A 27717-nucleotide genomic window follows, 5' to 3' on the forward strand; every position below is an offset into this window, starting at 1 on the left:
AATACCCTCTCTCTTCACGTTAGAATCCATCCAGAAACATCATCTGGTTCAGATACTGATGTTCATATGAGTGAGTGTATACACAAATATGTGTGTCCACCCTGAACTCCTTTCCTGTCCTGCCTCCGTTGCCGGAGGAAGAGCCTGGGACACAGCCAGCTGAAGCACAAGAAGCATCGCCGATGTGCAGTGAACTGAGAGCGATCTGTGCCACAAATACCAAATTACTGGCAACATCCTTTTTTCTTACAGTGTCCCTGATATGACGGACAATATTACATTTCGATGATTTCAGCAACCTTAAATCTAGATCCTGCTGTAATCATGAGCAACAAAGGAACAACCTGAGCTGTGCTTGCACTGATGATGTTTCTTCTCTCCTCCCATCTACTGATATTTTCAGTACTCCACTCCCTTAGGCAGAGTCCTAGGATCCACCAGACAGCCAGGAAAGGAAGAGAATGAATGGAAAGGGGCACCCCAGGCTTGCACCATAATCATCCCCTCTGTATTGCCATCCCTGCTATGATGCCCGGTATGAAACTTGGCAGCAGACCAGGGTAAGACAACTATTCTGCCCCTCCAGTCAACGAGAAATAACAATGTGGTTCAATGCAAAGCACCCAGGTCTGCAGTCCCATCACTAACCACCTGTGCATTTCTGGCAAGTCGCTCAACCTTTCTGGGTCAGTTTTCTTATCAGTCAAATGGCGAACGTGGAGACGGTGTGCTGGTGGGAGCCCAGGGCTTTCTCCTCAACATCTGGGTCCTCCCGGCATTGTCAAAGTGAGTGGCCTCTGGATGGACAGTTGACAGATCGGTTTGCCTACGTTTCTGGTCAGGCACAGTCTGGGCACTGGAATGTGGAGACAGCCTTAAAGATTTTCTGGAAAGGATCTTAAACTATCTTTTTAAAGAGAAAACAAGGTCAGAAATAAGGCCTCAAAAGAGAAGTGGAGAGGCCATCAGAGAGAAGGGAGGGCTGTTAAAAATGTGAAGAAGTGAAAACTGCTTGACTGGGAAATTGCTGCTAGAAACCACCTCTTAGCCCTGAAACTAAATTGCCACTGTGATAGAGGTACAGTAAAGGTAAAAGAAGCCTACACAGGAGCCAATGGGAGGGCTCTGTGAGGCAGACACATTGACCTCCACCAAGGGAGCCAAGCAGGTGCTCGTGCGGAGTAAAGAGACTCCAATGTGAACACCCAGCAGAATAAAGATCAGTGCAGAGTGCAGTCTACTAACTTACTCTGGAAATGACGTTAGCATCAGACCAATTCTCTCCCCAATACTGTTCAAAGAAAAAGTTGCTCTGCTGGTTACAAAAAGAAAAAGGCGGGGTGGTGCCTGGCTGGCTCAGTCAGTAGGTCATGCAACTGCTGATCTCAGGGTTGTACATTTCAGTCCCACAATGGGTGCAGAGATTACTTAAAAGTAAAATAAAAATCTTTAAAAAAAAAAAAAAGAAAGAAAAAGGCAAAAAAAAAAAAGGATAAAACCAAATCATCAAAACCTTTTCAAAAACCTTACTTAGATGGCCAGCAGTAATTATGCACACAATTATTAAGATACATTTATAGAAACGATACAACCAAGATAAGTCCATTCAAAGAAATAATCTTTAATTGTAAGGAGGAGAAGTAACTTGGCGTTAAAGTAACTACGATCAAAGTGGGTTCTATCTAATCTTCACTAAAAGAGTTATTTATTCCATGCTAGAAAAACAGTGGGAACAGCTTTACTCACCTCTCTTCCCTGATGGATTCCAAGAATTTGGAAGCATTGGGTAATGGAAAAGGCCATAGTGTTACAAAGCATTTTAAAAAGAGGTCATTATAATAATTTTATACTTCAGCATATAGTAGAGTGATATTTATGAGTTATAATTATCCATCTCGTCAACCATATTTTTGTGGATTACAAAATATTATTTACATTTTAATTATATTTTAATACATTACCTTTAACAAGCATTTAGTGACTGCGTGGAGTAGACAACACTTAATCATTGCATTTAAAAGACAGGAGAGTAATTATTTTCCTTATGAGTACAGGAAAATGAAATGTTATTTTTGTGAAATGTAGGGGAATATTAGATGTACCCATTTAGGTGAAATACACTGAAGCTGAATATCCAATCAGAAATATTTTTTAATTCAAAAATGTCTAACACTCTGATGCTAATGCCTTTTAACAAAAGACAAAGACATCACACACGTATATCTCAGCATATAATCATTTTCATTGTAACATAGCAGTAGTACTAGCCTAGAGAAGATCCTCATGGGGATTCATTTCACATTATTGAAGCAGCTGTTTCTTCAGTTTAAAATAAAATATCCATAACAAGTTCACACATGACAGATGTAAGGTAAAAACTAGATTCCATAGTGTGAGCTAAAAGCAGATGTTTTGAATGATCATATTTATAATCAGATACCATAAATCTTAGTTACCTATAGTAAGGTTTCCTGAATATTCTTTTTTAAGAATTTGCTTAAAATGTACTTCCTATAGTTTCTCATATTTTTAAGAACTTGGCCTCATTACATATAAATGTTCTATAAAGTCTTATGTATCTGGGCTTTTAAAAAACTCTTGCCCATTTCATGTGCTTCCTCAAGAATAAAAGCACTGTTAAGGCCCTGAAACTTATTATACTTACTTAAATCCATATATTTTCCAAACTGAATTCAAAGTCATAAAATTCCTTTTTTTTTTTTTAATTTTTAATGTTTATTTTTGAGAGACAGAGCAGGAAAGGAGGAGGGGCAGAGAGAGAGGAAGACACAGAATCTGAAGCAGGCTCCAGGCTATGAGCTGTCAGCACAGAGCCCGACGTGGAGCTCAAACTCACAAACTGTGAGATCATGACCTGAGCCGAAGTCAGAGGTTTAACCGACTGAGCCACCAAGGTGCCCCCTTTTGTTTGTTTGGTTTTTTAATACGCTCATGACTATTAAAAAGAGCAGCAGTTTTAAGTCTTAGAATAAGCAGTTGGCCCGGTGAAATACCACTCTACAGAGTGAATGTTAATACATAATTAAAACTTTTAACACTATAAAGAATGCAGGTTTAGTGAAAATTTAGAGAAAAGTTTGATGGTAAGAATAAAAGACTAATTATCAGTCATGTAGTTATCCATGTCTTCTACTTGATTTTGTTATAGTTTATCACTACTTTTCCTTTTGCATCTTGATTAATTTCCATTTCTAAACTAAAGCCATCCCAGCATGGGGGAGACGCAAGGAATCCGGCATCAGGAGATGGGTTTGTGTTCCAGCTCTGCTTCTGATTACCTGTTCGTGTTTGGCAGATCCCATAAGTTCTCCCGTGTTCCTCACAGAGTGACTGTTGTCAGGAACAGATAATAAATTATATACATCTACAGTCCCTCTGTAACATACAGGAATTGGATACCCAGGAAATGCACATACATTCTCAGTTTTTCTTACAGGTAGATGGCCAGCTACCTATCAGTCTACGGGCAGGCCACTTCTTCAGTGCTATTCCTACTATGGCAAAGCATCACGTGCAGCTTTATAGGACAGTTAAAGCAAGTCGTCACCTCCGCATGATGCTCTTCATTCTGCTGTAAGACTTCTATGCAGAGCTCTGCTAGGTGAAGGACCTCTTCCAGCTTTCTGGCAGGAGTTGCCTGGTTCATGGTCTCTATGTTAAAAAGAAATCATGATAATGTTACCTTGAAAAGAAAAAGCCAAACATACTCCAATATGTAATGAGGAGATCAGGGTGTTGAAGTAGAATAGAAAGCATATTTTTGAGAAATAAGAGATGCAAAAAATACAAATAAATACATTCTTAAAAAAAAAACAAAAACAGTTCACCAGATTGTAGAAAATATTTCCCTCACAAAGCAATCACAGAACTGCAAGTGCTTTGCCATTTAATATATAAGAACAGGTGCATCAGCACATTAGATGCTCAACTTCTGCAACAAACAAGTTACTATTCTCCTCAAGGTCAGGAACACAAAGAGAGACGATACTGTAGTCTTTTCCTTCTCTCTGTATTGTATTATCAATACAATACCATTCTCACCAGACGAGTCATTCCTGACATTAGCAAAAACCATGGTTTTTTGTTGCCATTTAAATTCTCAGCCTGAAATGTTTATAGTTTACATTGATCTTAAATTCAAGAAATATAAAGCCACCTAAAACAACTTGGACATCCTGCGATTAACTGATTCCTCCCCCTCCCCCGCCCCATCCTTCCATGTCTGCCATTATGCCACCCACTGCCCTCCTCCAACTGGAGAGGGGTGGGGAGGAGTTCTTTGAAGCTGAAGGTTCTCTCAGCATTAGGGAAACTGGTATAAAAAGGCAAGGCCACAATAAGATTAAGTACAGCTACCTGAAATTCAGCAACAGAGAAGGAAAAGCAGTTGATTTTAGAGATACAACAAACTGGCAGAAATCAGCAGTGCCTCGTATAATGAAACTGTTTCAAACTGAATGTGAAGAACAGAGTTTCGAACAAGCACACTGAAGATAAACACTGTCTTACGTTCATGGACTCTTTGTCCCAGTAAGGAGGTTGTAAAGAAGGGAAATAAAATTTTCAGGAAAAAGGCTTTTTCTTTTTAAAATGTTTATTTTGAAAGAGAGAGAGGGTGAGCACACGAGTGCACAAGGACCAGGGGAGGGGCAGGGAGCAAGGTGAGAGAGAATCCCAAGCAGGCTCTGCACTGTCAGCATAGAGCCTGATGTGGGGGCTCGATCCCACAAACTGGGAGACCAAGACCCGAGCCAAAATCAAGAGTCTTACACTGAACTGCCTGAGCCACCCAGGCGCCCCGAGAAATGGCTTTTTCTGCGGAACCTAAAGGAGTTCTGATTTTTGGCAATGGATATTTTCCTTCAACTTCTTCCTAAAACTTTAGCCTTAAACTTGAAAGACACTCTTCCAATTGCTCTTATTTCCAAGGGCTGTACAATGAGGCAGTGAAACACTGCTTATGGCTGGTGCTTGCTCATTAAACATTTATTATAAGCGTACTACAGGTCACAGTGTGATAGATGTGGGGGTTTCCATCCCCCAACCCTGCACTCATTCTCCTAAACTTCCCTGCAGGATGGAAAGCCACCGCTTGTCTGTGACAGGGGTCAAGAGCGGAAAGCCAGTCTGCCAAACACCACATAATTGAGTGTCCCTACATGTTCTTAAGCTGTGAGGAGGAGGGGGTGTAAGCCATGTCCCTGATCTGTAACAACTCAGACTCCAAGATCACTACTGAAAAGGATCCTTAGACATCAACTATCCAATCTTCCACCTGTTTCACGATCACTTCAAAATCCTCAAAAGAGGGTGAAGTCAAGGAGATCATGGCTTTGCACAATCATCTCCTCCATTTGGGGGCAGCTCTAGCTACTACAGTCTGATGAGAAAGACAAGCTCCTTAAGAAAAGTTTGAAAACAACGCAGAGCAAACACAGCAGTAACGTAGACGTGAGAGCAGCCGAGAACAGGTGGGTTTGGAGGGAGGAATCAGGAAGGTAAGCAGAACCTGAAGCAGCTCCTAAAGGAGTAACAAATGACCTGGTAGGTAGAGGACAGGTTTCTAGAAATGTCTCTATGACAGAGAGGTGCGTTTCAGAGGAAGATAATGATTACAAATGTTACCATTTATTGAGAGTCAATTATGTGTCAGGCATATAGCGCCAGGCACTTTCCATGCATCACCACACTAATTTCCCTAACAGCTTTGTTTGGTTATTTCTTCATCTAACTTACAGATAAAGAAACAAGCCTGGAAGGATGAAGTGCAACAGCTAGCAAGTGGAAAAGGGGAGAACTGAACTTAATGTGGGCTCTTACCACTTCTGCTTTGCCCCTGCCTGGCTGGAGTGCAAACATGCAGGAGAATAATAGGTGATGAGTTTGGGCTCGGACTGTGGCAGGCTTTAAGTAAGATCATAAGTACACTGGATAACTATATCCTACGTATAACACAGCAAGTGTTGCTTTGCAAGGCTTCAGATTAAACTGATTTTAGGAAAATGTATTTGTGGTTGTGCAGAAAAAGGAAGGATTGGTGAGGCTGTGTGACCAGGATTCCAAGGGTCAGGTCTAGCAATATGGAGAACTATGGGAAGATGGTAAGAGGAGGGCGCAGGGATGCTCTGAAGAACAAATTTGCAAGCCCTTGAAAGTTACTAGAAATTGCAGGCCAGAGAGGAGAATGACTCTGAGGTTTGGAGACTGTGTGGCTCAGGAAATGAGGAATGCATGGTTGTAAAACCAGGGAATGGGTCTCCAATGGGGCGTCCTATATATTTTAGGACTGCCATATATGTATCAGTTAATGATTCTAAACTAAAAAGACAACTAAGTCATGTAAAATCTGCCCACACAGGGAGTTAAGACATCTGGATTCTCTGCCTAGAAAACCCCTACTCATCATTGAAGATACAACTTTAATGTTGCCTTAAATGTGGGACCTTCTTAAAGTTCTAGGGCTGAATGAGTTGCTCCTTCCTCCGAGTTCCCCTCTTAGGGGCTTATGAGTCTATGCCCAGATCCAAGTCAGAAACTAGATCTCATTATCTTGTACCCTCAATATTTTGAATAGGCTTTGGACCATCACAGATAACTAATGAAAGTTTATTGACAATGCAAGAATATACCTTTTTGGGAAAAACTGTGTTAAAAGTAAATACCCAAATCACTTAACTTTGTGTACGACTGCAAATTGCTCCTGTCACTAACATGACAAGGGTGACAGAATCGGCAAGTCCACCAATGAAATGTGGCTGCAGTTTGAGAATAATGCTCAAAAATCTGATGAATGCTGTATTCTTAGAGAAAGACATATTTGTAAAAGGGTTATCAAAATAATTTTTAATTCTCAAGAGCATATCACTTACATTCCTTAATTTTTCCATCTTTAGAATGAAGGTATTGAATTAAGTTGAGGATTCTCAACCCAAGGGATTTAGAGATTAGGAACAGGTTTTAGGGCACAGCCTTAAAATTATTTGCTAAGTTTTGGGTATGAAGGCACTGCGGGGAGAGAAGGATCATACCTTTCAGGTTCTCAAAGTGGTTCATAAACTAAACAAATGCTAAGAGTCACCAAATCCTATAATCTCTACAATTCCTTCTAGCTAAGAAATTCTATGCTTCCTATAAACATAAATGTTGGGCTTTCTCTACATTGGATTGTGTTAAACATATTTCTATGTTTATATCATGTGTTTTTCATAAGGAAATAGAAAAGCAACAAAATTTATTATCACAAAAGAACTTACTTTCCTACCTTCTTTATTACATTATTTACTGAATCCTTACAACCATTCTGCAAGTTAGAAAATAATGGCCCCCATTTCCATATTAAGAGAGTCCTTGGAGGGGTTAAAGAAGGTGTCCAAGGTCATACAGGATACCGGCTGAGAATGGATTAAAATCTTACCTCTGATGTCAGGTAAGCGGCAATAACACAAGGACTGAATCCTTTTTAATTTTCAATTCTTTGAATAGGAATCACACATACACTCGACTGACTGTATACGTTCAATAGAAGCTTCTGAAATGGCTGCAGGTTTGAAGAGTTTATTAAGTCACCATATCCTTAGCCACAAGTATGCAATAATGGAAAATAATCACAGAAAGAACCTGAAAACTTGTTTCTGTTTACAGGTGACTATGTCAAAACCAGCTTTTACATTTGACACTATCTTAAGTAAAAACTTGGAGAGTACCCTGTGTCCTTCTGAAACTTAAAAACAGTTTAAAACATTTTATTTTTTCCAGACTAAATTTACTGAGAAGAGCAGAACTTTGTACTTGAACATAATGGCCACTCTAATACTTTAAATAAATAGCATTTTTATCAAGTACACTGTGTATACCATCTCTGGCTGTCACTCATTTGACTACAGCCAAGAAGTTTAATGCATGTCTATAGTCAGAACTCTATTAGATAACAAGGTTATCAATGGCTCCATTACGAATCTGAACACTGAATATCTGAGAATTCCTCCTCGAAATGTTCACTTTCTGTAACATCTTCACAGCATTACATATGTCTCTATATTCAAGCTTCGCACCAAGCTGATGATTGTTGTAATACATTTCAAATAGTGTCATTTGAAACAAATATGCCCAAAGTAGCAAGGTTGCTTGATGACTTTTCAATGCACTGCTCTTGGGGACAAGCTTTCTTCCTTTTGCACCACTTTTAATTTTCTACAGTTAACACTCCCTGACTGGTCAAAGCAATTCCTTTTCATTATAGCTCTGTACATTGAAGAAAATATCTCAGCAGAAAAAAGGTAAGGAGGTAGAGAAGACAGCTTGACTATTTTGCTTTAGCAGGCTTTAGGCTTTAATTCTGTTCCCTATTGCATACTCTTAGCATATTCTCCCCAGCTGCCTCCCTTCTAGCCGTTTCCTGTCAAAATCCTTAGTGGTGGACACACAGTGATGCTCAGAGTGAAGGTTGCAAGGGAACCTGGGGAGAAGACCAGTAAGATCATTTCAGTCCCCCCTTTCCCCCACATAGGATATGGAGAAATTTGTAAGGTATTTGACCTTAAGTCTTAACAGACTTATATCTATACTTGCAACCAAACGATAAAGATGGTGTTGGATAAAGGGACTACCATAATACTTCTCTCCCTTGCATCTAGGTCATGATAACCAGCTAGAGTACATCAAAAAGTAATTCCTATATACGAACTAAGATTTCTTGCCTGGTTCCTCAACATCCCCAGATTTTGTGACCCTGAATTTGAGTCAACATTTATTGCCTGGAAGGTAGTCTACTAACAACTAAGGGGATATGATGATGAACAAGGTAATATTTCAGGCTTCAAAGAAGTTATGTGTCTTTCTCTCTTGGCAGATTATATGGTATAGAGGATAGCTCTATACCATAGGTTTTTGGTCAATATGAGGAAGTTCTGCTATAAAGCTCTGATACAGAGGGAATTAAATGGACTCAACATGCAAGAAAAGCATTATTATCTTGCAAGAAATATGATCAAAGATACGTCAATAGGAAGGCTTTAAGTTGCTCATAGGTAACATAAGGAGATCTTCAGAAATAAAAGCTTCTTTTAGTGAGTCTGTGAGGTCAGAATCTTTAGATCAGAGAAAGTCAGCAGCAGTCTAACTGCTTTACATATAGTGTAATCACGATTTCAGGAATGGAATTTAGGGATTCATCACTTATATGTAACACTTATATATAACCGTGCTCATCCCAACAAGTGTCCTCCTTAATGCCCATCGGCCATTTAGCCCATCCCCTCCAACACCCCCTCCAGAAACCCTCAGTTTGTTCTCTGTATTTAGGAGTCTCTTATGGTTTGTCTCCTTGTTTTTATATTATTTTTGCTTCCCTCCCTTTATGTTCATCTGTTTTGTATCTTCAATTCCTCATATGAGTGAAATCATATATTTATCTTCCTCTGACTTATTTTGCTTAGAATATACTCAATTCTATCCATGTTGTTGCAAATGGCAAGATCTCATCACTTTTGATCACTGAGTAATATTCCATTGTATATACATACCACATCTTCTTTAGGCATTCATCAGTCTATCAACATTTGGGCTCTTTCCATACTTTGGTTATTGTTGACACTGGGGTGCACGTGCCCTTTTGAAACAGCACTCCTGTATCCTTTGGATAAATACATCATAGTTGCAACTGCTGGGTCGTAGGGTAATCCGATTTTTAATTTTTTGAGGAACTTCCATACTGTTTTCCAGAGTAGCTGCCCCAGTTTGCATTCCCACCAACAGGGCAAGAGGGTTCCTCTTTGCATCCTTGCCAACATCTGCTGTTGCCTGAGTTGTTAATTTTAGCCATTCTGACGGGTGTGAGGTAGTACATCATAGTAGTTCTGATTTGTATTTCCCTTGGCTCAAGGAATGTCTACTGACTCTAGTCTGTCCCTAATTGTAACCTTAACTCTTATTGGTGTTAATGTTCTCCCACTTTGCATGATCCAGACTGATGACTCAATTGGAAAGTCTAAAATTTATTGAGGTCTTCTGACCTATCCTCTGGCTCTAGCACAGCAACCTGTGGTGAGTGAGAGTGCCAGAGCCTAACACGACCAGGCTTCTTCAAGTCCTAATCCCAGCCAGATCTCCATGCTCATGGGATTTCTCATCCTGAGAGGGAAAGGTGGGTAAGAGAGAAAATTCTTCCTTATTAGGCAAAACTCCCTCTTGAAACCTGTCTGCCACTTTCAGAACTCGTGACTAGATGACTCCAGGGGGAACCCTGAGTTAGCCACGTAGAGGAAACAGGATAGAACATGCTAAGAAGACTGCCTCAGAATCCAGGGGAGAAGCAGTTTCTAAAACTAAACTCTACTTCCCCAACTCTTCAGGGCCAACCTGACTCAACCTTGCCCGGTATCTGACTCCCCAAGATGTGGTACTCTCAGCTAATGCAAGAGAATAGCATTAACATGGATCCCTTCCTGGATTTTCTGATGGCAACCTAAATGTTAGTACAGTTTTGAGAGTGCTGGAATACATCCATCGCTGCAATTGATGACTGGAATAGCTTCCGTATAGATCTGTGGTTCTCAGCTTCGGCATGCATCAGAACCTCCCAGAGAGCTTGTTAAACACGGATTCCCTGGCATCACCCTCTGAATTTCAGATTCCGTAGATCTTGTTTGGGACCCAAGAATCTGCATTTCCTACAAGTTCCTAGGAGTTGCCAATGATGCCGCTTTGGGGAATGCACTTTGAGAACTACCAGTGTTTATGAAAAACAAACATATATCACGGTGACCCGTAGGAACTTCAGATTATTTCGTTTACCTGAAATCAAGCTACCTCTTTGTATAAAAGTCATTTTAGGGGGGAAAAAAAGGTGACTTTTTCTGTAGAATCTGAACACATCTTACTTTTCTGTCATGTTATTCAGTAGGATGGTGTACATATTTGAACAATTCTGGGTGAATGAAAATATCTGGAATGTTATGGCCTCCCTACAACTGTTTAAAATCCCTGAGAGTACTAATACCATGGATGTTTGAAAACAATAGGTCTGTGGCCTAATTCCAAGAATCCCTTGGGTATTAACTTCCTTAATAACCCTGCCATTTAAAGCAACAGTTGCAGTTAATACCTCTGGAATTAACCATGCTAATGATACAGCACTTTGGAGTAATTGTTCTGTTGTGACAGTCACATTAGCTACTTTACCTGGATTATCTCTCCCCTCAGTAAATTCATTTTTAAGCCAATGGTCAACTCTGGATCAAAGGAGATTGGCCACTGGAGTATAGGCCCATAGCAGCCAGAATGGACCCAAACCGAACAAATGCAGAAGCCAAGAACAAGTGGAGATTCAGGGGTAATGGGCCATAAAAAGATACATATGTGAGGTAGACATCAGTGAGGTTTTGTGAGACTTTCTTCAGGAGGAATACGGCAACATAGTCTCCTCTTAAGATCTTAAAATAAGGGATGATGGTGATGGAATCGGAGAAACATTAGTAGGCTTAAATTGTCACAGGCTTTTATAGTTATGTGATTTGTAAGAGTGGAGAAACACAGACACCTTGGCTTGATTTTATTAAAGTTGTCCTTTTAGGGGCACCTGGGTGGCTCAGTCAGTTGAGCATCTGACTTCGGCTCAGGTCATGATCTCATGGTTGGTGAGTTTGAGCCCCGCATTGGTCTCTGTGCTGACAGCTCAGAACCTGGAGCCTACTTAGGATTCTGTGTCTCCCTCTCTCTCTGCCCGCCCCCCCGCCCCCCCCCCGTTCATGCTCTCTCTCTCAAAAATAAACACTTAAAAAGTTTAAAAAAAATAAAGTTGTCCCTTTAACTATTGTGATGCTGGCTTTCAAGTTTGTGAAGAAGGAAGATCCAGGATCTCACAGGAAAAAAAAAATATCTTCATAGGATTGCTGGCTGAGAGGACTATGAAGGCTTGACAGAGAAAAAAAACTTTCTGCAATGTTTATTTAACTCTGTTCAGCTCTGGTTAGAAATATGTTGCAGGATTTTAATGACAGCATAAAATTTTTCCATGGAGAATTCTGCCTAACTGTGTAACAGGGGTTTTCCTAAAGACTGGTCTTTATAGCTATCCCGTTATATAGCCTATACATCTATCATATATCTCACACACACTGATATATATTCAGCAGCTGAAACTGATAAATGGTCTCCTTGGTTTTAGTGCTCCTTATCCTCTCAACAGAATACAGATTCAGAAATTGATCTCAGTTATAATAACTGCCAGGCCAGTACTAAATTATCACATAATTAAGGGCTATAGCATCTTAAATTTCATGCCTAGTTCTTGTCTTCTAATTACATTTACTTAAAATAGCGTTTTCTTGGTCATTTGTTACATTCACGCATCAAAGAAGTACCATCACACCTCCACTCTCCCATCTTCCTCCTGCCCCTTAAACTCTCTTTCATTCTCAGGGAGAAGCTCTGCCTGTGAACAGTCAGGCAAAGCAGGATCCTGGAGGTAGTGGTGATGACGGGCAATGAGGAGGGTGAAAAGTCAGGACTGCAGAGGCTGGCCAGTGGGAGGCAAGCTGAAGAAGGAAAGAGAACAGTATGAAAGATCTATTTTGAAAAGATTTGTAGCCTTGGGTACTAAGAAATGAGTCAAAGATCTTGATGTCTGTATGTATCTCTGTCTCCTTTGAGATATAAACAAGATGGGGTAGGGCAGCCAACTAATGCGTTAGTGGTGATATCTGATGCTTAGATTTGGAGAATGTCTCCTACTTGGACAAGTGTAAAGACCAGGTGTAGAGAGGCAGGTTGGGCTTGGTGATATCTTGAATGTTTCTACAATTTTAACATCCTGGGTCTGCCAGCCACTGTGAAAATGTGTGTAAACAAAATGCCTCTGGGGTATTTTTACAGGTTTATCCTTTTGAAATAAAAAAGGATCTGGCATTGCAGACACTCATTAGGCCTTTTAATTTAGCTCTTGAAGCTATATGGCCACTTAGTTCCGGCCAATAGGTAATAACCTCTGATTTCTAAAACTATTCACCTGTCCAGGCTCTGAGTACTTACAAACTCTATTGAGCTATCAAGAGGTGAAATCTGTCAGTTTGCATTACTCTGGTTTTGTCCAACTGGAAAAGACTTTTTAATACATCTAAACTACTCAGATTAACAAGGTGCTGCAGGAGCCACAGGGCTATATGTCACTTGGTTTACCTGTTGACACACGTTAGTAAATAAATGAAAAGGTCACCAATCAGTGGGTTTCAAACTATGGATTTAGAGAATGATAAATTCTACCAAATGGCTCATAAGAAAACTTGCTATTCCAAGGCTGCATTTATCTGTGCACCACATTCCATGTGAAAGTAAAAAAAAAAAAAAAAAAAACATGACACATTGTCAAGTGAGCTGAGTAAACTGACATCCTTTTTGAGACCTTTTAGGGAACAGGTGTTGAACACTTGTAATGAGATTTCCATGCATCTTCGGAGGAAGGAGAGAAGACTTTAGCAAGAGCTGTTCAGAGTGTTAGAGATCATGGCTGAGGGAATAATTCCTGGTAAGGGGCACACTGAAGGAGACATTACATAAATGCTTGGTTTTTCTCAGGAGGTGCTTATGTTCTGGTTAAGAATTTCTACAGAAGGCAAATATTCATCAAAGAGAAGGTTTGGGGGGAAGATAATGTTTTTCCAGCTCGCGGGCAATCCGGGATATATTCAATTAAGTACTCTTGATGCATTATTTTGTGTAGCTCCCTTATATTATCTTCTGAATTTTTCTCTCTTGCAACTGGGAATCAGTAGGATTCATGGAAGCTTTCACGGCATCACTTCAGAGCAGTCAAGTATTTTCTCAAGGATAGATGGTTAGCTGACAATTCTATGTAGAAAATGAAGTAACTACATTGGAACATGCTAGGTTTTATCAGAAAGTTAAAAACAATTTTGCTACATATCTCAAATAGATACCAGACAAGTTTGAGAAATTACCAAGGAAGCAAAACGGTAAAAACATTAGTTGGGGATAGTTACAATAAAGAGAAATACCAGGGAGCCTGGGTGGCTCAGTCAGTTAAGCGTCTAACTTTTGACTTTGGCTCAGGTTATGATCTCGTGGTTGTGAGATCAAGCCCCACGCTGGGCTTTGAGCTGATAGCTTGGGGCCTGCTTGCGATTCTCTCTTCCTCTCCCGACTCATTCGCTCTCAAACTTTCAAAAAAATAAAGAGAAACACTAAATCCATAGCAGTAGACATTTTCTTCATTACATTGAGGTTTCTGATCTCTCTGGAGGCCATGCTTCCACCAGAGAGGGATTGAGTTTATTTTTTGTCCATTTAGTAAGCCCTTCTTTCTAGCATCATCTTCGAAACAGTCCATCCTTTCCCCACTGGTTTATGGTCCATTTTATTATGGATGAAGCACAGCAGGCTCCCATCGGTACGTGAGCCTGTAGATTCTTCTTCACAGGCTTTGGTGATAGTTTTGTAATCTTAGTGTTGGCCAAGGCAAGTCTCCATGCGTTTTAAGTTGACTTATTCAGTATCCTTTATTCTTCCACTTATATTTTCAATTTATCACGTTCTTAAAAAAAAAAAAAAACCTCTGGAATTCCAACAGACACTGCAATTAATTTATACATTTGGGGGGAGAGTTTAAATATCATACTGTCAAGTCCTCTCTCTTAAGGGCAAGGACTATCTTACATCTATTTAGATCTCTCTTTATGACCTCTGAGTTTCAAAATTTTCTTTAGAGGTCTAGGAAGTTTTGCATGTTTTTGGCAAAGTTAATTCCTGGATGTTTGGTGGTTACTGTAAAAGATACTTTTGGTTAATATTTTCTAGGCAGTTAACTGATGGTGGTTAGTGGTTTCTAGGCAGTGGTTCTCTGACTGTGGTTTGCAGACCACCGCAGATCCCCAGGACCTTTCAGGGATCTGTGAGTGCAAAAATATTTTCATAATAATACTGAAATGTTTTTGCCTTTTTGACTTAGTTGATCTTCACAGTGATGGTACAAAAGCAGTGGCAGGTAAAACTCTTGTTACCTTAGCATGAATCAAGGCTGTGGTGCTAAATTATAATCACTGGGTTCTTTACCCCCGTGCATGCAAGAAAAAAGCCAGTTTTACATACAAAAGTCCTTGATAAAACAGTAAAAAAAAAAAAACCCACCCACTTTATTGAATCTCTCCCCTTGAGTATACATTTTTAAATATCATCTGTGACAAAATGAGAACTTGGCATTAGGCACATCTGCATACTGAAGCGTAATGATTGTCTAAAGTAAAAGTGTGTGCTTGTTTCAGTCTAGGCTGAACTGTTTTATTTTCAGAGAACCATTTTTTAGTTGAAAAGCCTACCGATGGACAAAAATATGGTTATTCAGACTTGGGGATATTTGGTAGACGTTTTCTGAAAAATTAAGTAAACCTGTCACTTAAATAGTATTTGTTGCTAATGATAAAATTAAAGCTTTCAAGGAAAATTAGAATTTTAGTAAGCCTGTATCTGTCATGCACTTGACAGCTTCCCAAGACTTTGAGACTTTTCTGATGATATTAACAAGGGTGACTTTATTATACTTGTTAACACTAAGAGTATCTTAACTCAGTGGACCAAATGATTAGTACATGGTGTTAAAAAACCATGCATGGTGAAAAACGTATTCAAAGTACATGATGAACCAACCGGATTTAATAGCATGAAAAATTCATTGATAGGCTTTCAGATTCGACATTGCAATTAACCCATAAGAAATTATCACTTGCCAAGCTTTAGTATAACACAGAAGAAAACCCACAATTATCTAAAAAGTCTATTAAAATATTTTCCCCTTTTCCCACTGCAGATCAGTATATGTCGATTTTTAAAAAACATATATCAACCAAAATAACATATTGTCATAGACTCAGTGTGAAGTGCCTGTGAGAATCCAGCTGTCTTCTATGAAGACAGCCATTAAAGAGGTGTGCAAAAATGTTTTATAAAGCTATTTATGTTGACAGGTAATGGGTTTGCTATTGCTATTTGTAAAGAGTAATATTTTATGAATTTCTCTATGTTTTTCTTCTAGTATGGTAAATACTGGTAAACAACCTATCTGAACAAAAGCTTTTTGGGATCTGAATTTTTAGAGTGTACTAAGTTTATGAGACTAAATTATTTGAGAACTACTGGTGTAGAGAGAGGCTATGGATTTTAGCAGGCTGATTTTATAGCTGGCAACCTGGCTGAACACTTACATATAAAAGGTTCTATGTAGATCCTGTTGGATTTTCTCGGCAGATGGTCATTTCATCTGCAATGATGGTTTTATCTCCTCTTTCCATTCTTTGGATTTACTTTTTTCATTTCTTTCATGCTGTCCAAGACTCCCAGTGTTGTGACGATACTGGAAGTAACTATCACAAACCCTAGTGGGAATGCCTCTAACTTCCTTCATTATGTAAAACATTTGGTGTAGGTTTTTTTCCATATGGGTTTTATAAAGCTAAGAAATTCCAAGATGCTCACAGTATAATTTTCCACATACTTTTTTTTTTTTTTTACGTCTCTTGAGGTAGGATTTTTGCTTTTAGTTTGTTTCCTAATGTTGAACTCCTTTTATATTTCTGGGATAAACCCCGTTGATTATTTTCCCAATAAACTGTTGGATTCTGTAGGCTTATACTTAGGGGTTTTGCATATATAGGCTCACAATGAAATGGGCCTGTAATAACGTTCTTTTGTTCTACTGCCTTTACCAGGTATGGAAATTAAGATTGTATTTGCCTCATGAAATGGACTGGACAGGATTCATTCATTTTCCACTTCACTGAACTTATTTTGGATAGGATTTTTTCCTTAAAAATATGGTAGAACTCACGTCCAAAACCAACCAGGCTTAGGGATCTGGGAAAGGGAGGGTTTTCACAACCATTTCAATTACTTTAAAACTTAATAGCCTGAGTCTCATTTCTTGTCTTGACCACACCAATATAGGTTTTCAAGAAATGTAATCAATTTCATCTAGACTTTCAATTTTTGTCTTTGTTCATAATACTCTTCCATTATTTTCTATACCTCTTGTGTCTCTAATTATTTTTCATATTATATTTACCTGAATTTTTTTCATAATCAGTCTAATGGAAGTCTATCTTACTCTTTCTATTCTCCACATCACTTTGCTTTCTTTTTACACTGTCTACATCTTCGCCTTTCCTGCTGCTCTCACTAATCTCCCAGATGACAATCTCTCCAGCTGTATTCATCCTGTATCCAATGTTTCTTACCATATTATTTTCATACCTAATGTTTAATACTCAATATTTCCAATTGGTTTCTCATGACTTCTTGTTCCTGCATATTTCTAGAATCTTCCAATATATCCTTGAGTATATTATGCTTAAGGTAAATTTTTGCTCCTAAGAATAGTAAGTTCTAGATGACACATATCATTTCGTTTACTGTCTTTTATAAGGGGCTGTAACTCCTCAGGAGTCCACTTTGACTTGAAAGCTCATGGTCATTGGAGAAACTCAGGATGGAATGATAGGCAGGTGCTTGCCTGTGTGCCCTTTGAGGACAGAGAAACTTAGGCTTTGGAGTAGAGGATCCCAGAATACAAGACCAATACTACTACTAATTTCCTTTTGCTACTAACCCATTAGGCAACTTCTAAGGACATGGATTCACTGTTAATCTGCTAGATTCAAAGCTGCAGTACTTGACCAAAAGTCTCCTTAGGTTGTAATCCACTAGGCTAGATGTTGGGATACAGAGGACTGAAGGCATGACTGCCTGAGAGTGGCTCAGCTCATTCCAGTTTTCAGCTCATGGCAGCACAGCTGGGCCCAGTTTTGATAAAGCCACAGATAACAGCCATCTGGCCTACTGCTACCAACTCCAAAGGCAAAAGGAACTGATGGTCTCAAGGCAACGACCCTTCACTCCCTCTCTGCTCAGCCATACTCCAGGCTAGAACTCCCCACAAGACAGACTGGGGACTGGCAACCAAACTCGTTGGAGCAGACAAGTGAAGTGAAGGTGACTGAAATGAATGTGAGCATAAGCTGCTCTTTGGATGGCAGATGGCAAGCAATGGAAGATCAGGGTAAAGCTGCTTTATTTATGGAGATACCATGGTTATAGATGGAAATGAAATATGTAGAAGGAAGATGGGGGAACTAACCACAGGAGAAAGAAGAGATATATGATGGAGTAAATTCCACCCAAAAAGAAGTAGGTGCAATTGAGATCAATATCACAGGTTGGATGAGTCTACCTTGAAGAGGAAGATACCTCATCCCTTGATGCTGGAGAACAGGAGACCTAGGTGGGTGGGGATGCCAAGTAGTTTATAGGTATAGAGCCTACAGAGCTGAGGATTACTATGCTTCCAAGGTGGAAAAGAAGGGACTGCCCTCGAATACCCTAAACTTAGCTGTCATTTAAACTGAAGATCAAATTCCTGTGATAGCCTGATTTGGAAAGAGAACATCAATCAAGATTGAGTCAAGCTTCACCTTGAATATGGGATTAGCTATGACCATCCCTGACTGAGACTCTCCTTATCCATTATAACTTCTACTACAAAAACAAAGAAGGAAATGGTGGATGACTCACGACAAAGACTGTGAATCAAGGACAGATGCCACTCCATTTGGTCACAGAACACCTCAGCGGAGGCGCGACGAATCATCCAGTGTTGGCAATATTAACTCCAACGTAAAGGGTGAAAAGTCATAACCAGAGGCAACAGGACGGTACTATCAGCAGTTGTTTTTAACGGAGTGACAGATATTAATGCTTCCTCACAATTACACACAAACGAATCAAGAAGAATATTAATGAAATGCAGACAGAACCAATATCAGAGGAGAGAGTGCCAAGTGTCCTTAAGTGTCTCCATGGTTTGTGTGGAGTTGACAGAACCTTCGTCCTTTGGTCACTAAAGCTGTGGGTAGTATACGTGCAGTGGTCCTGAGAGGGGTTCCAAACATTACCATCATACTGTCACTGGTATACAGGGTGTTCCTTGTGTCCTCAGTTGACTTTTCTCTTAGTTGGTCACCTGAGTGTGCAGACAGCCACTGTATAACTGCACAGCACACTCTTCCTGTCTTAAGTCTGTCTTGAGCTGACTGAAGGTACATGCACAGCTGGAAAGCCCTGTCGGATGGAAGCCAATGTCTTCATTTGCCTCTTCTCGTCAATAATCCCTGCAACTCCTGTTTGTCCCCCAAACATCTCTTGATTCATAGGAATTAATTTGTCAACACTGTCATGAGTTAACTAACTGGTGTGAACACAAATTATCCAGTGTGGGGCTGCTGCTATCTTGTGAGGCTAGTGAGGTGGTGGGAAAAAAGCTGAAGCAAATAAACATATTACAAATCCTCATTCATTCCAAATTAGATGTAGAAATGGCCAAAGTAAATTCGTATTACTTACATAGTACTGAAAAGAGAATATGGTCATAATATTTTCTGGTATATATGACCTATAGAATGAGGCTACTGGGGTAGCAAGGAAGTGGGTGTTAAAAACATTTAACTCAACATATTGATGGGAACATGTTGAAAAAATAATTTAAAATTAACATCCGATGCATATTAGATAGTGGAATAAAAGTCACTTAGAGCTATCAGAAAAATTTATCTTCTCAGGTAATTTAAAGAGTCCACTGATCATCTGAAAAATACTTTTTCTCTGTATATAGTACAAAAATAAATTTTAAGTTGGTCCCTATCCAGATGGCGTAGCTCAAGCAGCAAATGTTTACGCTACATACATAGTTTTATAAACTAAAAGCTCTTTATAGATTTAATTTTCTCAAACATTTTGAAGACAACAATAAGATATTCTCTTTTAGAGTCAGAAATTACATTTTTCAATTTGTAAGTCATCAGGTGACTCAGAAGCACAAATGGTCATAAAGGTTTTCGTGCCAAAGTCCTACTATCCAAGCCACGCTAACAAAGGCTACAAAAAAATTCTTTAATTCTTCAACTTTGCTTTATAGTTTTTAAGGTGAGAATTGTTTCTTCTAATACACAAATCACTTCCTGCAGAGTACTGTCAATTCTTATGGGAATGCAAAATTTCAGGACTATTATTTAGAGATATCAGTAACCTGAATTCATCATAACATAATATTCAAAATTTTTAAAATCAAATTTATAATATAGCTTTTATGAGAGAAAATGGTTATGTTATCCTAGAAATATTAGTAAGAAATTATTCACTGACAAAAAAATATTTTCATCAAGTATGCTTTTGATCTACTCAACTTCTACACACACATACACTTAAGAACGGATTCTATTTATTATTTATCGCTATACTCTTGACAGTGGAGCGCTCAATTAAAATGCCACCCAGATGGCAAACACATCCTAATGACGTAAGGCCTGCCAAAGTGCAACTTCTCTCAAAGAAAGCAAGCAGTGTGGCCCTCTGGGAAAGCATCTCTACCTGTTCAACCGAGACTTTGAAAATGAGAGCACTTGGGGGTTAGACCTGGGAACCTGGCAACCAAAGGGTCCAGACAGATCCTCAGTGCACAAAGCTCTTGCCTGTTCATTCCATGCTACCTTTTGTTTAGGGCACCTCCATGTTTTGAGATTCACAATAAGCCTAGCTACCAAGTCTATGCAAAAGATCTCAGGTCAAGGCAAGCTCTAATGAGCCGTCTCTCTCTTTTATCATAAGCCCTCATATGATACGTAGTTTTCAGGAGATAGCAGGGACTGTTACTAGACTGCTGTTCTTGTCTATAAGAAACTCCCTGAAGTAAGGAATTGATTCTCCTTTAAAAAGAGCTAGTTTGCATCAAAAAGGTATGTGATTTAAATTAAAAAAAAAGACACAATTAGGAAGATGAAGTTGCAGTACCTTTTTGAACCCTAGACTATAAATACTGTAAAAATGATCTTATTGTTAAATGCACAGTAGTGATAAAATTAAATTGAGGAAGAGCACCAGTTGATTTTTGCAATCATGTAGCTCTCAGATATTTCTTAAAATTAAAAAAAAATGCCTTGTAGAAATATTAAGTTCTCAAAATGAACACTGTTCTCATGAAACAAATGCAAAGATATCCTAAGAAGGAAAGAAGACATTTAGAGAGAGGTCGTTTATTTCATTTATTACAAAGTTGTAAAATTCCTTTTTTCTGCAAATACATGCTGCCGATGGAGAATGGGAAGAATTCCCAAGGATGGAAGAGAACTAGAAGTCCAACTGAGCATATGTTGAATTATGGAAACAACTGAAACAGGTTAGAATGCTAACTACTGTTAACGCCACTGTTCTCCATCACCTCTGGCTGCTGTGATCCAGGGTTAGTATCCCACACCCATGGTAAGAGCATGGAATTCTGGTTTAATTTGTCCAATCTTGTTATTTAAAAAAACTTTTTTTAAAATTTTTTTTTTCAACGTTTATTTATTTTTTGGGACAGAGAGAGACAGAGCATGAACGGGGGAGGGGCAGAGAGAGAGGGAGACACAGAATCGGAAACAGGCTCCAGGCTCTGAGCCATCAGCCCAGAGCCCGACGCGGGGCTCGAACTCACGGACCGCGAGATCGTGACCTGGCTGAAGTCGGACGCCTAACCGACTGCGCCACCCAGGCGCCCCTAAAAAAACTTTTTTAATGTATGTTTATTTTTTAGAGAGAGAGCATAAGCGGGAGAGGGCAGAGAGGGGCAGAGAGAGCGGGAGACAGAGAAACTGAAGCAGGCTCCAGGCTCTGAGCTGTCACAGAGCCCGAGGCGAGGCTCTCACCCACTCATCACTTGCGAGATCATGACCTAAGCCAAATTTGGATGCTAAACTAACTGAGCCACCCAGGTGCCCCTCCAATCTTGTTATTTTTAAGTGGTTAGTTTTTGCTCTCATATTTCTGATTATTTAGTGATTGATCTGAATGACCTTTTGTAAGCCAGCTTGCCAGTTTATACATGTTCTCTCTGCTATAAATAGCTTGATCATTCTGTGCCATAAACTCATTCATTTATTCAACAAATATTTATTGAGTACCAAACATGTGCCAGGCACCTTTTTCAGGCACCGGAGATACAGCAGCTACTAAAATATGAAAGTCCTGCCCTGGTGGAGCTACCACTCTAGGACAAGAGTAGGATGAATGAACCATATCATGTGCTAGAATACAAGTGCTGCAGAGAAAAATAAAATAGGGGAGGGAAAAAGAGGCTACGTATGGGCTGGGGGGGGGGGCAAGGTTGCAATTTTAATCCCTTTCAACACCTGACGCTGTGAGATATGTGAGCGTAAAAACAAAAAGCTTCGGATTTTGGAGTCAGTTCCTAGCCTTACCATGGGATCTGTGCTGTCCGATTAATTCCGCAGCCATAGTCACATGTGGTAAACAAGGACTTGACATGGGGCGACAAAATGTGCTAGTAAAAATACACACCAGATTTCAAGGACTACATATGAAAAAATATTGTAAAATATCTCAATTTTCTATATTGAATATACTTTAAAGGAATATTTTAGATATATTGGGTTAAAAAACTATTATTAAAATTAATTTTCCATTTCTTTTTACCTCTTTAATGCGATTACTAGAAAATTTTAAGTTATATCTACAGCTTTCATCATAATTCTATGAACCACACCGCTCCAGACCTCCTTTCAAATGCCCATGCAGTTTAACTGAGTACAAACTTAACTACACAGGCTAAGAAAAGGGAGGGAGAAAGACCAAGGAAAATAAAATGACAGTTTGAAAGGGAGACACTGTGTTCTAATCTCCTGCTTCCTAGTGGTCTCTGGATGTATGACTAGTGACTTCTCTGCTTCAGTTTCCTAAAAAAGCAGTAATAGAAATATTTATTGTAAAGGACGAATGGACACATGCAAAGTGCTTAAAACAGTTCCTACTAATGAGTGTTTGCTCTTACTATTAAGTAAATATCTATACTTTTGGAAAAAGTGACCCCTTGGCTCTTGCACTGTGCCTCAGAATCAGACAGCCCCAGAGGCAGGGCAACCAGTGGACAGAACACGCTCCATATCTGAGAGGCACGGGTACAAATCTCATGTCTGCTCAATTGAATAACAACAGCACACCTTTGTGAAAGTTACAGACTTTTTCTATAGTCTTGGTTACCTCTTCTATGAAATATCTGTTTTCTACAGTTGTTTTAGGAACTAATGAAGCAGAGTAAATAAAACAAAAACAAAAACAAAAAAACAAAAACAAAACCTCTGAGGGAACTGTCAACAGATGACAAAATGAAGACCAATCTTGGGCAGAATTCAACTCTTGTCTACACGGTACAAACTAACTGAGGAAAATTATCATAATGCCCAAGAGAATACTGCTTGGAAGCATTTGAGCTCTTACACATGTAACTGACATTCTCATTTTGAGTCATTTACACCCCCAAGAACATTAGGTAACTCTCTTAAACTTGCTACCAGATGCAACCAAAGAAATAGAACTACATTTTTTTTTTAAACCTCTCTTTTATTATTTCACAACATTCTTCAACTGAGATTAACTATCCCTTCAATCCACTGAAATCATCTAGACTATACACTGATTTTTTTCTCTCTTCCATCTGGGCCTTTTTTTTTTCTTTTTTTAAAGATTTTTAAGTAATCTCTACACCCAAAGTAGGGCTCAAACTCACAACCCTGAGATCAAGAGTCACATGTTCCACCGACTGAGCCAGCCGGATGCCCCTCTTAGAATTTAATTTTAAGGAAAGTATTTTTCCTAGCATCATCAGCCTCTAGAGTTGAACAGTCATATGGATGCCAGAAATGCGTGAGGGAAGGCTTCTGTCTGGAAGTGAGGTACATGAGGGACAGCAACTTTCTCGTTCTCTCCTCTTTTTAATGGGAATGTGTGCAACTCTACATGGTTCCTCCACTTCAACCTTCATGAAGACGTGCTGCGACTCCCTCATATTTCACAGGGGAAGGAGCATAGCCTTGGTAGGCTGGGGATCAGGACACCTGATGCAAGTCCCAGCTGGCTGATTTATTTACTCTGTGTCAGTGGGAAAGCCCTAACAACCCCAGACTTCCTGTGTGTCAACTATATAAAAAACTATTTTCACTACAGGAACACTGCAGTGGATGAAATGCCCTAAGAGATTTTGAAGAAGTTTGTTAAAGAGAACAGGACTGTTGCTATTACAATGGGCTGTCTTAAGAAGTGATGGTAGTCTCAAAAGTGCACTTTAGTGGTCATCGTGTTCTTTCCCCTTTTCCTGGCTCAGAGTGTTTTGTTCCTCACACTTTCTGGGGTCAAATGCTGAAACAGAATGGAAAGAGTTAGGAAAACAGAAAGAGAACCCTTTAGTCGAAGACTTCAGTTAAAACCAACCCAAACTTGTCTATAACACTGCATGTAGGCTTTAAATGAGACAGGGAAACTCGGACTAGAAAGGTTGATCCCTGGGCTCTTGCCCCATGGAACTAACTAGCTAAGCTCTCCTCTCTCTCCAAAGCACCGAGAGCCTACTTGGGGCCAGTGGTGCAGGGCTGGGTGCCAGGATGCAACAGTAAACACAGTCCATAAAGACCCTGCCGGCAAGGGGCTAAAGAAGAGACAGACAAGATAAACAGATAACAGCACATAATTAAATTAATTACAACTGTGATAAGTGGCATAAGAGAAAAGTAAAAAAACCTTTAAAAATTCAGTGATCCGGAGAACACTTTCCTAGCAATTTCCTGAGACTAGGACTTCATAATCCCTGCTCATTCCTCTGATTAGCAACTTTCAAAGTTAAGAGCTTCTTACTTCTTATTTAATAGCATTTATGCTTTTCACTGTGTTATTTTTCAGCAGTGATAAAGGAGAGATGGTCCTCTTCTCTAGCTGTAAGAGCCCTCCAAATATTGGCTACAGCTTCCAAATAAGATTAGTGTCCATGCTTAAAACATTAATATAGCCTCCAATTTTTGGCTTTGACTTCGTATAAAAAATGCTGAACTTTAACAGAGATAAATGGCCTGTATTTTACCTACAGAGCATTAACAATAGTTCTCCCAAAATGAAAGTATTTTCAGTATCTTAAAGTCATCTAATAGGAGCCCTGAAAAGCAGACAGCTATTCATCAATATCAAACATCATGCCACAATAGAAACAACAGCACGTGCATGCACAAACATCCATTACCTGCTTCCTTTTCTGCTGGGCCTAAAACATAAGAAAAGACAATTTAGGAAAAAAGCAGACTCTACCCATGTTGCTCACATAATGCAGAAAGTCAATTAAGCAAAGAAAAGTGGCCCACTTCCTATATCTAACTTAAATTTGATTTTGTTCTTGGTCTGCTCCTGAGCATAAAGCAAAAAGCGCTTTATTTTTTAACATACACAAAAGGGGGTGGGAAGGAAGGGAGAAAATGAAATGCATAGACGTTTTCTCATATAATAAGCATGCATTTTGTTTTTCTGAAAATGGAGACTGCTCAGTAGTCCCACCTAGATTCCTAGGATCCATTTTCTAGAATATTCTCACAGTAGACTAGAAGTAAGAGACAGATGACTCCAGAAAGGAAAGAGCTATGAGAGCTCCCTGCTCACTGTTTATTTGGTCCCAGAATAGGATTTTCTCTAACACAGACTTGTTTTCATGTGTGATCCAGAGGAACAGCTATGTCTTTTGACCACCAGTGTTAACACGTTTGTCTAACTAATTAACAAAAGTTATCCATGGCTGGGACAATTTTATTTGTCCATGTTAAAATGGACTCTAGGACTAGAAAATAGAAATAACCTGTTTTCGGTATTCTTGCACAATGGTCAAAAATACTAACTGGAATGGCCAGTTAAGAACAAAAGGATTCTCATAGGGTTTTTTTTTTTTTGGATTGAGTTTAAACACTTGAATAAAACAATACTGTGTTTATTCAAGTTGTGCACAAACTTTTTTCCCTTTACTAGATTTGAAAGGTTTTAATAGGTCTATTTTTATAACGATTCTTTCAACCCATGTTCACAACACACAATGTTCAAAACACGAAGATTGTTTGAATGAGTATTCATGATGTGAAAACCAATCTGTTTATCTTCCACTTTCCCCAAATGAGCTAATATTCATTGCTTTTGCTTTAACACAACATGATATCATAATTAATGATGTTAAACTGGTAACTAAGGAGGTTTCATGTTGTTACTCTCGTGATATAATATTGGTTGCTATAGTGATGGGATGGCTTTTTTGTTAATCACTCAGGAGGTTGGTTATTGCATGCTTGTTAGAAAGCTTGATCAGATTCGGAGAGAAAAAAAGGATATAACACAGCCAATTATAATCAATCTTTTTCATTGTACCACTTTTGATAAAACTATCTTCACATCAATAATTAACAAATTTATAATTCAGTACAATTTTATATTAAAAGTTACTAAAATTTTTCTAACAGAGGATTTGCCTTTATTTTTAGATATACGCATTTAACTTTGCAAACTTTTCCTAAGTGAATGCTACATGGACGACACAAGCCAGTTTTATGAATAATTGGAGCAAAAACTTTGAGGCCCTTTCTATCATTTTTAATTGTATCAAAGGATTGTCGAATAAAGCCCATTTTTGTGTCTTTGCCACAAATTTCAATTTAGTTATTTCTAAGCATCTTAAACCTCAGTAATCTTAATGAGTGAAATCTGAAGGAAGAGGAAAAAAAAAGTGCAGTCCTCTCAAGAGATGTAATCATTCAAATGTGTTAATATATTGCAAGCAATGAGAAGTTGCAGGGAATTCTGTCAGTTTATTTTGGCCCTCATCATAATCAACAAGTTTCCTCCTTCTCTGAGCAACACTGTTGAACAGAAAATAAAATTATGTAATACTACACTATTACTGATCAGGAAAGAAGACACTACCTACAGTTGAAACGTTAGACATACTTACGGTAATGTCAAAAAATACAACCCATGAAAACACCTTTTGGTTCCCTGAAAACTCAAAATAAGAACAAAGGACAACTTAAGCACGAATCCTGGGTCTTTCATTCAAGCAGAGTCCCAGGAGGCATATTAAAGCAATGAATAGGAAAAAGCTCTTCAGTTCACCAGCTGAGATTTTAATGAGACATTTCCCTTTGCCACAGTACAGGTTTGTTCAGGAAAGGAAAGAACTTCTCACAGAAAATTCAGTTAATAGGCATTGTTGGCTCTCACTGCCACTTCGGCAATTGCTCACTGCACTGACCTTCTATTTTGGCATATTCTGTGAGTCTGGTGTAATTGATCAAGGCAGCTTTCTCGAGACATTTTCTGACCACTTTTTTCACCTCTTCTGCTGGTATGGGAGTGGCAATATCTTTCATTAAGACCTAAAGAGAGGAAGACAGGGAGAGATTGCATAAAACAGATACTAAAATCAAATTATACAAATTGTCCTATATCTATTACCAGGAAGGGGTCCTAGGTAACATTGAGGGAAAGTAATGAGTCGGCACATCACAACTGGGAACATAATCCTCCAATCTTGGCTCCTCCTGTCTAAGCCTCATTTATGCACATCAAAACCTCCCCTAGGCCAAACCACCATTCAGTGTGAGGACTGTCACTTTTCCTCCAGGGGCCCAGGACACCGTTAGAGCAGCTGTTTCAGATCAGGATTATAGTCCTTGGGACAAGCAATAAAGTTTCTCTTGCACATCCCTAATTTAAATGCTTTAAATCTTTTGAGCGATATATATGAAAACAGTAACAAAGTTCCATTAATAACAAGCACTGTTTTTGAGCTCTATA

The 27717-nt window shown here is 39.0% G+C and overlaps 1 protein-coding gene across 8 annotated transcripts in view; it reads right to left on the reverse strand.

The window, feature by feature from the left end:
* CADPS2 (calcium dependent secretion activator 2) overlaps window positions 1-27717 on the reverse strand; it is a 540052-nt gene that overhangs the window by 91440 nt on the left and 420895 nt on the right. For 6 of the 8 annotated variants that reach the window (XM_047839616.1, XM_047839646.1, XM_047839609.1 and 3 more), the window contains exons 16-18: window positions 27173-27296; window positions 25133-25153; window positions 3569-3672 (exon numbers count right to left, since the gene is read on the reverse strand). In XM_047839616.1, coding sequence (XP_047695572.1) covers window positions 3569-3672; window positions 25133-25153; window positions 27173-27296 — 249 coding nt within the window. The remainder of the gene's footprint in view (window positions 1-3568; window positions 3673-25132; window positions 25154-27172; window positions 27297-27717) is intronic. The other 2 variants (XM_047839630.1, XM_047839625.1) reach the window with 1 other exon arrangement.

Source organism: Prionailurus viverrinus, chromosome A2 (genome assembly GCF_022837055.1).
Source record: "Prionailurus viverrinus isolate Anna chromosome A2, UM_Priviv_1.0, whole genome shotgun sequence".
Taxonomy (NCBI): domain Eukaryota; kingdom Metazoa; phylum Chordata; class Mammalia; order Carnivora; family Felidae; genus Prionailurus; species Prionailurus viverrinus.